Source organism: Molossus molossus, unplaced genomic scaffold (assembly GCF_014108415.1).
Source record: "Molossus molossus isolate mMolMol1 unplaced genomic scaffold, mMolMol1.p scaffold_m16_p_10, whole genome shotgun sequence".
Lineage (NCBI taxonomy): Eukaryota > Metazoa > Chordata > Mammalia > Chiroptera > Molossidae > Molossus > Molossus molossus.
The window spans coordinates 105,627,659-105,641,130 of NW_023425345.1; the positions used below are offsets into that span (position 1 = coordinate 105,627,659).

General features: G+C 53.6%; 1 protein-coding gene across 1 annotated transcript in view; it reads right to left on the reverse strand.

Annotated features, from left to right (window-relative positions):
- The window catches only part of ADA2 (adenosine deaminase 2), a 46,825-nt gene that overhangs the window by 5,466 nt on the left and 27,887 nt on the right, over positions 1-13,472 (reverse strand). Inside the window, exons 6-7 of the mRNA XM_036252254.1 lie at positions 3,084-3,211; positions 1,606-1,696 (exon numbers count right to left, since the gene is read on the reverse strand). Of these exons, the coding sequence (XP_036108147.1) occupies positions 1,606-1,696; positions 3,084-3,211 (219 nt within the window). The remainder of the gene's footprint in view (positions 1-1,605; positions 1,697-3,083; positions 3,212-13,472) is intronic.

Consider the following 13,472-nt stretch of genomic DNA (forward strand, 5'->3'; position numbering starts at 1 on the left):
ATGTATCTATATATAAAGAGGGATAGAACTTTTTTTAAAAAGGCGAGTAGCAGGCCCTGGCCAGGTAGCTCATTTGGTTAGAGCATCATCTGATACGCCAAGGTTCCAGTTCGATCCCTAGTCAGGGCACACAGAAGAAGCAACCGATGAAAGAATGCACAAATAGGTGGAATGACAAAACAATGTTTTTCTCTCTCTTTCCCTTCCCCTCTCTCTAAAATCAATTTTTAAAAAAGAACAACAATCTATAGCAAAAGTAGGACAGAACAGACAGTGCATTCTTGTCCCAACGTAACTCCCTCTTAGTCAGAGGCTGTAGCTTGTAGGCTCCGAGCCCTTCCCTTGTCTCTCACACCACCTTTCATGCTTCAGCCCTGAGCTCCTGCGGGGGAAGGAACAGTGACAGAGAGAGAGCCGAGAGACAGAGAACAGAGACATAGAGAGACAGAAAACAAGAGAGTGAGAGAGACAGAGAGAGAGAGAGAGGCTGAGAATGCCCGAAACAGAGAGTGGGCCCGAGATGCGCTGGACCAGGACCCAGGGTGCAGCGGGGCCACTCATCCCCGGCGGGTCCCCGGGGGGATCAGTTTCTCGGCAGAGTCCCTCAGTAACTTGGCTACTCAGCTGTAACTAATGGGAAGAGCAATTATCCCAAAATCATGCTTTTCAATTAGGCCACATATGTCCTGGGGCTTCTTAGCTACTTGCTGGTAGTGAGAGTGTCTTAGGGTAAAAAGGGTACCTCCTTCAGAAGGCCAATTTTAATTTGTAAGGGGGCAATGACACATTTTTATAATAAAACAAATATGGACATTCAGTGTGGACCCCTTGAACAACAACTGTCTATCCGCCCTGTGCCCCTGGTTTCCCACGAGGGCTTGTCCATTCCAGTCCTGTACAGACACTTCCAGAAGCTCCGAATCGGAAGCTCTCCTGCACAGGTCCCTCTGTCGGTGCTGCACACAGAGGTAAGGCTGAGATGGGAGGGGCTTCGGCCCCTTTTCTGGGGAGCAGAGCCTTTGAGCCACCCCCAGGGATCCCAGGAAGACATCTTGGATCCAAAAAAGCCAACTCCTTGAAATCTGCTTCTTGGGGCTCTGGCTGGGCTGAGCCAGCACTTAGCAAAGTCTCGGGTAAATTGTCTTCAGAGGGTGTCAGAGTGCCTCTGGGCCATTAGTCCCCATCTATCAGGTTTGATGAGACTGACGAGTGGGCCAGGGACCGTGTGGCCTGGCTGTGAGCACGGGGCTAGGGCTTCGATTTGGTGGAGAGAGGGGCGGTGTCACCTCTATGGATACGCAGTGCCAAACAATGTTGCTCTGCTTGTGACACGGTCTTAAGTGGTTCGAGGAGCAAATGACAGTGAGCAGAGTGGGCTGGGAACAAGGGCAGAAGGCAGGGGAATGGGAACAAGCCTTCCGTCAGCTTTGTCCCAGCTCCCTGGACTCTTCCTGATTCTGGAACTCCCCTTTTTAGCAGGCTGGCCTTTTCTGCTCTCCCGTCTCTGGTGACTGCCACCCCCCGCAGGCCCCTAGAGCGGTGGGGCAGAACTCTGAGCAGGCCTGAGCCCGTCACAAAGAGCTGCCCTGCTGTGCAGACAGTTACCAGGTCAAACCCTGCCACCATCCTGGGGAACTTGGTTTGAAGCATCATGGCTCTTTGGACCGATTTTGTGATGACAGACACATTTTGGAATCTGTGAAAGACAAAGAGAAACATGAGACAGCATGACGTGGCCCTGAGAGCTGTGAGCCCCAGCTGCTGGCCCAGGCTGGTCCAGTCTGGGGTTTGTGGCACCATCTCCCAGCCCCTCAGTGCCATTGCCCCATGACCCGCCCCAACTGGGCTGTTGTGATCTCAGTACAGCTGAGAGATATTTCTCCCAAATCCATCCCTGTCGAGGACTGTGGCTGGCTGCAGAGGGACCCACTGTGTCTAAAGAGCAGGTGAGGTAAGGGGACCCATAAAACAAGTTTCATTGGTCTACGTTTGGATAAAGCAAAGTGGCCTTGTCCGAAACTTGTCCTGCGTCCCTAAGAGGGTGGGTTCTGCAAGTGGGTGCAGCACACAGGCCAGCTCTGCGTCCACTGGACACCTGTGCAACGCCACAGGTCGCCAAGTCCCTGTCAGGCCAGCTGCACCGGGCAACTGCAGGCCTGTCCTGCTGGTGGAGTCAGCAAGGCCCGGGCACCCCAGAGACCACTACCCAGCTCTCCCCTCCCTCCGCACCCGCCCCTTCGAGTCCAGCCCGGGGCGCAAGCAGCGCCCACGGAGCACGGAGAGGGACGGCCTGGCGCTCCACCCCTGCGGGAACACTGCAGCCAGCCCTAACACCTCCTGCTGCTGGCCCCAGGCAGCCTCTGAGCAGAACCAGGGGCCCGTCTGCAAGCCCCCTCCTGGCTGGCCAGCACACAGTGCAGGCCTCAGCTCCGGGGCCCAGGCCCTCACAAGGAGGGGATGGGATCAGGGCGGCCAGGCAGGGGAGGAGGCTCCTGGGAGGTCTGACTGCCCTCCACAGCCCCCCACCCCATACCTGGTGGGTGTGACCCCCACCTGGCCCTGCCTGTGTCTCCCGTCCCGGGCAGGTCACAGGCCTTAGACTGACCGCCCTTGCAAGAGGGGAGAGCTCTCACTTTAGTAAACTTAGAAAAAAAATTAAGTTATAAGGCTCTCTGCACTTGCTTAGGGAGAGAGTGGGTCCTCCTTCACACCACCAGGCCACACGCAGGCGCTGAGACAGCTGTCACTCGGGCCCGGCCACCAATCAAGGCCTCATACACAGCCACACACATCACAAGGTGGACTTTAGGCAGAAACCCGGTGTCAAATTAAAACAAAGAAATGGGCCAGTTATCCAAACATTGAGGCAAAAATACTGTACCCCGGCCGAGTCACCCAGGCAGATGACAAAGACAAACGAGCAGGGATCTCAGCAAGAGATTTTTGCATTCACACATAAGTGCACACGCCAGCCCAGGACACTGGCTTTGAGGGGTCTGTGGCCCCGTCTCCCTACCCAACCGCAGGGCCCTGCCCACACCCTCTCTCCCAGCTCCTGCAGTTTCAGCCATGTTCTCTCTCACCTGCGATCCGAATAAATGAGTTTGATTCCAATAAACCCAGGATGCTTCTTCCTGAACATACAAGCCACTTCTGTGTAGGTCCTCACTGCCCACTCTTGGCTGTGGACCGTCCCGTTCAGCTCATACACCTTGGGGAGGAACATGGTCCCAACAGACACCAGGTATGAGTGGAGCCAAACTTCATTCCCATCCCCAAGAACGTCTAAACCCAGGTCGAACTTTGTAATTGATTTGATTAATGTCCCTGATGGTCTCTGGCATTCGTCAGAAGTCCCAGCTCCCGCTGGGATGATGTGTTTGATGCCTGAGACGGGGAGATCTGCCTACCTTGTCGATTGCTCGGTTTCCCACCTAGAACAGGGCCGGGCACATGGCAGGTGCTAAGTAAGTTTTTATGTAACGAATGAAGACTAGGTCAGCTGGGGTGAGGTCACAGGCAGAAAGAGTGGTCCAAGGACCCACTTGACCTCCCTCTCCCACCCTCAGGTGGCCACTGGGGACACCAGGAGTGACATGTTAGAAGAGCCAGCAACAGACAGACAGTAGGTGACGCAAAGGGAAGAGACGCAGGGGCGGGAGCAGCACGATGTGGGAGGGGTGGGCGGGGCCTATCAAAAGGGCCACGGGCAGGTGGAGTCACTTCAAGCTGCTGTCAGAGACGCTGCGTGGGGCTGGGGCTCTTCCGGGCAGCTCCCTAGCACCCCTGTCCCTGGGCAGGTCTCACCCCACTCGGAGAGCTAGTTTGCATCGGCAGCTGTGGGTCAGGACAAGATGTGGATGTTTCTATGGAGGCTGTAGGGTGAGGGAAGATGTAAAGAAATAGTACATAGGAGTCTAATGTATCCCCATGAACATTTAATTAAGCACCTACAGTATTTTAGGGATTGGGCTAGACATTGGGACGGACAGACACCACTAGTAAGACTGGAGGCCTGGCCTCAAGGAATTTTCAGTTTAGTGAAGGGACAGACTCTCCCCATGTTTCTCATACAACGCAGGGAAAATGAAGTGTTAGAGGCACAGGGGCCTCAGAGGAAAAGGGGGTTCCTTTAGGTAGATGGGATCAGAGAAGCATTCCTGGGGAATGGCCTTGGAGTGGTCCTGAAGGGGGGAGCGGGGTTTATGAAGCAGGAAATGGGGAGACTGCTCTGCAAGCAAACCGGCCAGTCCCGGGTGGTCTGCTAACCCCTGGGAACAGGAGCTCTACAGTGGGCCGGAGCTGGGGTCCAGGGAGAAGAGGCAGACAGGCAGAGGGCAGCCGAGGGGAACATCACCCCAGAGGAGAAGAGGCCTGTCCCCGGACTGGAGTCGGCTCCGGCTCCCTGGCGTCGCAGGACTGGCTCTCTTCTCATGTCACACCTGCCTCGCACCCTTCTCCCGGCTGGGCCTCCGCATTCCCTCCTGGCTGCACCACCGAAGGTGCTGCCCTTTGTCCCCGGCCGGTCTCCCCGGACCACAGACGAGCCTTTGCTCTTCTGTCTCGAGGGTTCTGCTCTGCAGCTTGGGTTGGGGAGTTGGGGGAGCAGGCCGCTGTTTCCACCCCTTCTCTTGGCCCCTGTGGCCTTGCCCTTTGGTCTCCTCTGCAGCTGCCCCAGTGAACCTGCCTCCCACACACTCCCCTTCAAGGCCACGTCAGCCCACTGGGCTCCCGGCCCCAACTGCTCGGCCTCGGAGTGAGCGTGCTCAGGCTCCCTGACCGTTAAGGCTGCCCGGACTATCCAGAGGGGAGAGAGAACCTCAGGTACTGTTAACGCCCATTATTCATAGTGTTCACTGAAGGGGATCTGTACGATCCTGTGTGATCACTGATCGTAGGCCATCCCCAAATATGCCACTTTCACAACAGGATGGTTTTGAGCTGCAGGCAATAAGAAGCGGCCAACGCAGACCAAACTCTTTGCCCTCTTATCTGCCGAAAGCAGGACATGCACTCCTGTTTCCGGAGGGGTCTCCTGCCCCCCTGCCGTACCGGAAGGAGAACAACCCTAAGACTGAGACAGCACGTCGGCTCCGAGGGGGTCTGCACAAACAGACCTTGCTGAAATAACCTTCATCTTCTACCTTTCACCTTATATTCACATCCCACAATTTACTGCCCCTACAAGTCCCTTTTCCCTTGATTGTCATTTTTCCATGATTTATGTTCATTTGTTAAAATAGTATGTAAGCACCTGGTCTATCCACTCCCTGGGGTCTTCACCTCTTTTCTAGGAAGGCCTCCATGCACATAAAAATTAACATCAAATAAAATTTGTACAGCCCTGGCTGGTCCGGCTCAGTTGGCAGGAGCATCATCCCACGCACCGAAGGGTCCAGGGTTAAATTCCCAGTCAGGGCATAGACCATGTTGTGGGTTCGATCCCTGGTCAGGGAATGTATGGGAAGCAACCGACTGATATTCTCAATGAGAAGGCAAGCTGGGTGCAGACAACCCCCTTAGCTCACAGAGCAGAGACCCCCACACCTGGCCTCCGTAATCCCACTTGCCCGTTACATCAGCCAACCACCTAAACCACGGCGGAACTAGAAGCCCCCAAATACCCGGAAGCTTATCATGTATAAAAGGCGATGGAACCTGGGCGCAGGGCTCAGCCTTTGGAGGTGACTCCATTGGGCCAGCACCGGTGCGCATTAAAGTCATTTTTCTAATCCTCCGAGTGCGTGCAGTCTGTCTCTTCCCGCCGACCGAATTTCTGCCACAACATTTTGGTGCATTGCCAGGAAGCGGACGGCTGTGCGTCTTAAGCCACCTCTGTCAGAAGCCAGCGGGAAGGAGCCACTAATTGTGGGCCCCCGTGATGGAAAGGAAGGCACACCCACAGTGAATTCACTGGACCCCAACCCTCACCAGGCCCGACTGTGGTCGGCCACCGCTGCACTCGAACGGACTCTGGGGAGGATAGAAGAGCCTGCCAGGACATCGGACCAGGGACCCAGGACTGAGTTCAGGCCTGCCTCTAAGGCAGAAGGGGACCTTGGTCACCTCCCAGGCAGCACAGGTGTCACACAGGATAGGGAATTCCTGGGTGGAAAGTTTAAATTCCGTGTGATTTTGTGTGTGAGTGGCCGTGCTCCACAGCGCCTATTACGAAGTCTGTGTGAGTCCCAACCTGCGAGCCCATGGTGACCTCATATGGCTAAGGGCAGTATCAGGTTCTTGGGGACATTGTCTCTGCCAGTGAACCCGATCTGAGTCAGGGGCTTATACTGACCTGCCAATGCCAAGAGGTGCCTAAGGCCCGCAAGGGGAGGTCCAGGTGGACAAAACGAGAGTTTCCTCCTGTTTGTCTCATGATACCGATCACTGGGCGGTTTGCTTAACTATCTTAGATATCATTATGGGGGGAGGTTTCTCTAAACCCACTGTTCTGGAATGTATGATTAAGAATTTTGAAAAGGGGTTCTCAGAAGATTATGGGGTCCACCGGAACATTTTGCACCCTCTGTGAATTAGAACGGCCCACCTTTGGTGTGGGATGGCCCTCTGAAGGCACCTTGATGTCCCCCAGCCCAGGCTGTGAATAAGTAGTCACTGGAGACGCTGGCCATCCGACCAATTTCCTACATAGACCAGTGGTTGGAAATAGCCCAGATCAGGCCCCCTTGGGTCCGATTCTGTGTTGCTAGTCAGGGAGGTGCAAGGGGTGGCACAGGTGAAAGGGAGACTTCACGGTGAATTAAACAGCCTCCTGTATTATCAGGGGCTTTGGAAGAGGCCCCTCCACTGCCGCTGCCATACACCCCGCTACCTGCAGATGGGGAGCCTCACCTGCCCGACAGCCCACCCCCACCACCAGCCAATGTACCACCGGAGCCAGGCACACCGGAGCCAGGGTCGCCAGAGCCAGTGGGAAGACATCTCAGGTCAGCGACCCAGGGGTCACAACCCCAGCAGCAATTGCCACTGTGGGAGACAAGGGGTCCACCGAGAATGGGCCTTGACGGAACCCTACAAGTGAGGGGATCAGTCTTCTGCTATCAGCCCTTCTCCACTACCGACCTCCTGGACTGGAAACGCCATAGGCCACCACACTCCGAAAAACCCCGAGTGACGACGACCTCCTGGAATCCGCCTTCCAGACGCGTCGCCCACCGGGGTGACTGTAAACAACTCTCACCCTATTCAACACAGAGAGCACTGGTGGTTGTCACAAAAGCCAGAAAGTGGCTCCAGACCCAGGCGCCAGCTGGACATCTCGACACAGAAGCCTGGGCCCGAGAGGCCCTACCTGATGAGGAACCCCACTGGGGCCCAAACACAGAGGAAGGAAGAAACCGGCTGGAAAGATATCGACTCCCCTTCCTCCAAGGGGTGAAAGCAGGGGCCAAGAGACCCGCACACATGGCAAAGCCCTCTGAGGACTCACAGACCCAGATGAGAGTCCGGCTGACTTCTGTGGGAGACCGCGCGAGGCCTTCAGCGTCTACGCTCCATTTGACCCAGAGGCCCCCGAAAACCAGCGCGTGGTCACTGCTGCCTCTGAGGACAGGCACAGGCCAACACCAGACGAAAGCTTCAAAAGTCAGCAGGATTTGCTGGGAGAATGCCACCGAATTACTGGAAATCACCAATAAAGTCTCTATAAACCAAGAACAGGCTGCCAAAAAGCAGACAGACCGAAGAATGGGACAGAAGGTGGCCCTCCGAGCGGCAGCCTTGGGGTGACCAGCTCCCCCGGTGGGACTGAAACGAACAACGAGGAACTACAGGACCAAGAAGAAAAACACCCCTAGGACGGGACCAATGTGCCTACTGCAAGGAATCTGGACGCTGGAAAAACGAGTGTCCAACCGCCAGCGAGGAAACTCCCCGGGTCTGACCAAGAACCACGCCCCATCCTGAGTGACCTGAAGCCTGGCCCAGCCTGTCAAATACGCCAGCACGTGGTTCCCCGGGAAGCAGTCTAGGGACCCAGATTCACAGAGAGTCTAGTCCTAGACCAGCTGCTCAGGTGGGTCTTTTAAAGCGATGCCAGTCCCCAAGCAACACACCCCTGCTGCCTGCAAAGAACCCTGGGACACACGACTACCGGCCGGTACCAGACTGAAGAGCCATCACGTTGCATGCGCACTGCCCAACCCATACCCTCTGCGAGGACTCACACCTTCGGAGGCAGGGTGGGTCATGTGCCTGGGCTTAAAGGGTGCCCTCTTCTGCCTCCAGCTAGCTCCCAGTAGCCAGCCTCTGTTCCCCTTCGGAGGGGAGAACCCCACCACAGGAACGAAGGAACAGTCCACTTGGACCAGACTACCCCAAGGATTCAAGAGCTCACCAACTTTGTTCAGTGGGGCACCAGCATCTGACTTAGCCAAGTTCCGGGGACTGAACTTAGGTTGTGTCCTCCAATATGTAGATGACCTCCTGCTGGCCAGTCCCACTCGAGCCCAATGCTGGGAAGGGACCGAGGCCTTACTTGGGCTACTGATAGAAGCTGGATATCGGGTATCAGAGAAAAAGGCGCAAATTTGTCAAAAAGAAGTCAAATACTTAGGTTTGAAGATCACTCAGGGCAAACAAATGTTAGGGGCCGAAAGGAAACAGGCAGTCTATGCTATTCTGGTTCCCAGTCCCCATCAACAGATTCAGGAATTCCCGGGAGCAGCGGGGTTCTATGGAATATGGATACCCGGATTGTCACAACTGGCAAAGCCCTCATATGAGGCCCTGAGAGGAGAAGAAAAGGCGCCCTTTGTCTGGGGCCCCAGTCAAGAGGAAGCATTTACAACGGTAAAGACCAAGCTCATGGAGGCACCAGCCTTAGGACTCCCAGATGTATCATGGGACTTCAACCTGTTTGAACACAAAAACAATGGAATAGCCCTGGGAGTCCTAACCCAGGAATCTGGCCCTGGCAGAGACTGGTAGCTTACCTTTCAAAGCAAATTGACCTGGTTGCAGCAGACTGGCCACCCTGTCTGAGGGCCTTAGCGGCCACCACACTATTAATCAAGGAGGCAGACAAACTCACGTTAGGACAGAATCTAAACGTCAAAGTACCCCGCATTACCTTGATGGATGTGAGAGGACAGCACCGGCTAACTCATGCCCGACTGACCCAGTGCCAAGGACTCCTACGTGAAAACCAGGAGTAAGACTGGAAGCAGTAATAACTCTAAATCCTGCCACCTTTTTGCCAAGGTGGAGCATGACTGCTTGGAGGTACCTGATGAAGTCTGCTCCAGCTGACCAGACCTGACAGATAAACCTCTGCAAAATCCTGACCTTATTCTGTACACGGACAGTAGCAGTTACATGAGTGAGGGCAAAAGATGTGCCAGGTATGCAATAGTTTCAGATTTCAGACTCTGGAAGCAAGGGCGCTCCCTGAGCGACGGTCTGCCCAGCGAGCAGAGCTGTGGGCTCTGGTGAGCGCATTAGAACTCTGCAAGGACAAGCAGGCCAACATACATGCTGACTCACGCTGCGCCTTGGCCACCCTGCATGCACGTGGGGTTATGCACGAGGAAAGAGGGCTCCCTTACTGCAGGGGGCAGGGATGAAAAAACAAGGTGAAATCCTAAAATCACTGGAGGTGGTCTGGGAACCAAGACAAGTAGCCATCACCCACTGCAAGGGACACCAAAAGGGAAGAGACTGAGTGTCAGAAGGAAACCATCGGGCAGATGCTGCAGCTAAACAGTCTGCAAGAGAACAGACAGCCCCATCAAAAATCATGCTGGTGCTCAGGCCGGTTTGGCTCAGCGGTTAGAGCGTCGGCCTGCAGTCCAGAGAGACCCGGGTTCGGTTCCCACGAAGGGCACGTACCTCGGCTGCAGTTTGTCCCCGGCCCTGGTTGGGTTGTATGGGTGGCAGCCACTCGATGTGTCCCTTTCACGTTGATATTCCTCTCTCTCCCTCCCACTCTATCTGAACAAAAAATGGAAGGAGTGTCCTCGGGTGAGGATAAAAAAAAATCATGCTGGCGCCCTGCCGGTGTGGCTCAGTGGGTCAGCGACCCCTGCACCAAGAGGTCGCCAGCTCAATTCTCAGTCAGGGCACATACCTGGGTTGTGGGCCCGATCCCCAGTGGGGGCACGCAGGAGGCAGTCAATCGATGTTCTCTCTCATCGATGTTTCTATCTCTCTCCTCTCCCTTCCTCTCTCTCCACAATAAATAAAGAAAAACATTTTTTTTTGGTTTAAATCATGCTGGCTCCTGAACTGCCTGCAACCCCAAAATACACGGCCCAGGAAGAGGAATGGGCACAACGGGGGGGGGAAATATAACGAAGGAAAGACGGTGGATATTCCCACAGAATCTACGTGCCAGAACAATTAGCCCATTGGTTAGTCCTCTAACAACATTAACTCACCCATCTTGGAAAAACTACCATAAAGCCTTACGAAGCCGGTACCACCTGATTGCTGGGCTCCCATCCCTCTGTGCCTCAGTCTCCCAACGCTGTCTCCTCTGTGCTCAAAACACTGCCGGACAAGGCCCCGCCGGGCCCGCCGGGATCCGGCGCCGCAGCCAAGCACCCTTTGAAGGTCTAGAGGTAGACTTCTCAGAAATGGGACCCAGTAGAGGAAATAATATGTCCTGGTTTTCATCCGTACTTTCTTAGGCTGGGTTGAAGCTCACCCAACATGTACAGAAAAGGCAAGAGAAGTAACCAGAGCCCTATAAATGCCATGGACTATAGGATCAGACAGTGGCCCAGCCTTCGTAGCAGAAATAGCACAGCAGGTAGCTAAGTCTCTAGGCATCCAGGGGACTTTGACACAGCCTCCCAGCCCCAGAGCTCAGGGCAAGTAGAACGCATGAATCAGACCCTTAAGCAGACCATGGCAAAAGTATGTTAAGAAACCAACCTGCCCTGAACTGATACACTACCTACAAGTATGCTTGCTCTCCTACAAGTATGTTGTACCCCCGGGCAAAGATAGGGTTCTCCCCTTTTGAAATCTTATATGGGAGACCTCCCCAACTGGTCAAATTCAAAGAGGATATAAAAGTACTGGGAAATTTGAAAATTCAAAACAACTACAAGGACTAGGAAAAACCATTCTTGAGGTACATAAGTGGGTAACCGATAGAATACCCATTTCCCTGGGAATAACTGTACACCCCCACAGACCAGGGGACCAAGTCTGGATAAAAGACTGAAAAAGGGAACCCCTCAAACCAACTTGGAAAGGGCCCTATTTAGTCATACTAACCACACCCACAGCTCTCAAGGTTGCAGGTCTGAATACCTGGATCCCTCACTCACGGGGGAAGGCAGCTCACCTGCCACACGACAGCCAACCTGCCTGGAGGTGACCACCAGCCACAACAGTCCTCTGCAGGTCTCCCTTAAGAGGACAGGGAAACCTGCTGATCAGTCTACGGCAAGCACCTGAGGACTCCGCCAGTAGCATTGATGGTCATCACCTGCTGGACTGATCCTGTCACTAGACCCTGTATCCTAAGTTACATTTCTCTGATAGCAGTGTTAACTGTTTTCCTTCTCATCCTCCTTACATCTTGCTGTCCCCAACCAAGACAGGCCTTTACCTAACAAGATGAGACTACTCATCTTAGACTACTAACCTCTCTTAGCAAGGCCTCTGACCTCCTGCCGAGTCCCTGCTCAGAAACTATCTAGTCTGTCTCTTAAGACTAGAAACCCTGGCTGGTTTGGCTCAGCGGTTAGAACTAAGGGCACACACCTCGGTTGCGGTTTGTCCTTGGCCCCGGCTGGGGTTGTGTGGGTGGCAACTAGTTGATGTGTCTTTCTCACATCAATGTTTCTCTCTCTCTTTCTTCCTCCCTCTTTCCCTCCCACTCTATCTGAAGATAAATGCAAAAATGTTCTGGGGTGAGAATTAAAAAAAAAAGACTAGGAGACAGTCCTGGCGCAGGCCTTTGGAGAGCCTTCCTCAGGGCGCTGGGCACCGCCCCCTCAACTCAGAGCTTTGTCAGCTACACCCACCAGCTCCAGAAACAATAAAGCTCCAAATGATGTTTCAAATAAGGACCCCAACTACCATTACTCTCCTCTGGACAGTGAAGGACTCCAGTGGCTGCATCCCTCTCCAACACCCCTGTTCAGCAGGGAGCAGTCAGAGAGACTGCCCCGCCTCCTCCCGCGGCACTAAGGGAACTCCTCATCCAAGCCCACGCTTACGAATCCCTTAAAAACAATGTTCTCTAAGTCTGCTAGGAGCAGCTTGAGAATCAAGAGAGGGGACTGGGAAGGCAAGCCGGTGCAGACAACCCCCCTGGCTCACAGTGCAGAGACCCTGCCCCTGGCTTCTGTAATCCTGCTTGCCCCTTACATCAGCCAACCGCCAAAACTCCAGTGCAACTAGAAAGCCCCCCAAATACCCAGAAGCTCATCATGTATAAAAGGCAGCTGGAACCCAGGCGCGGGGCTCAGCCTTTGGAGGTGACTCCGCTGGGCCAGCACCGGTGCACATTAAACAGTCATTTTCTAATCCTCCAAGTGAGTGCAGTCTGTCCCTTCCCACCGACCGAATTTCTGCCATCACATCACATCCATGCTTCTCCACCCTTCCTCTCTCTCTAAAATCAATTAAAAACAAACAAATTCACCCTGGCCGGTTTGGCTCAGCAGTTGGAACGTCAGCCTGCGATCCAGAGAGACCTGGGTTCAGTTTCCGCTAAGGGCGCGTACCTCGGTTGCAGTTTGTCCCCAGCCCTGGTCGGTTGTTCAGGTGGCAGCCACTCTATGTGTCCCTTTCACATTGATGTTTCTCTCTCTCTCTCCCTCCCACTCTATCTGAACAAAAAATGGAAAAATGTCCTCAGGTGAGAATAAAAACATCATAATAATAATAATAATAATAATAATAAAACAAATTCTTGGGTGAGCATTAAAAAAATGTGTATGTCTTTTTTCCTGTTGATGTGGCTTTTCATCAATTTAATTTGCAGGTCCCACGAACACAATTGAAGAAGATAAAGGAAAAGTTACTTTCTTTCTCTCCTACTTTACCACAGATTTTTAAAAAGAGCTTTCCTGTCACTAATCAAGGCTTCAACAGACTTCTAGGCACTCTGTTAAAATCTTTGATGTTGCGCCCTGGCCGGTTCAGCTCAGCGGTTAGAGCATCAGCCTGCGGTCCAGAGAGACCCGGGTTCGGTTCCCGCTAAGGGCACATGCCTCGGTTGCAGTTTGTCCCCGGCCCTGGTTGGGTTGTGTGGGTGGCAACTACTCGATGTGTCCCTTTCACGTCGATGTTTCTCTCTCTCTCTCCCTCCCACTCTATCTGAACAAAAAATGGCAAAATGTCCTCGGGTGAGGATTAAAAAATAAATAAATAAAAAACAAAAAAATCTTTGATGTTGCAAAAACCTATATGCTGTGTCCTGGAGGTTCTCAAAGTGTAGCTGGGGAACCTGTGGATTTCCCTTGACTTTTTCAGGCAGTTTACAAAATCAA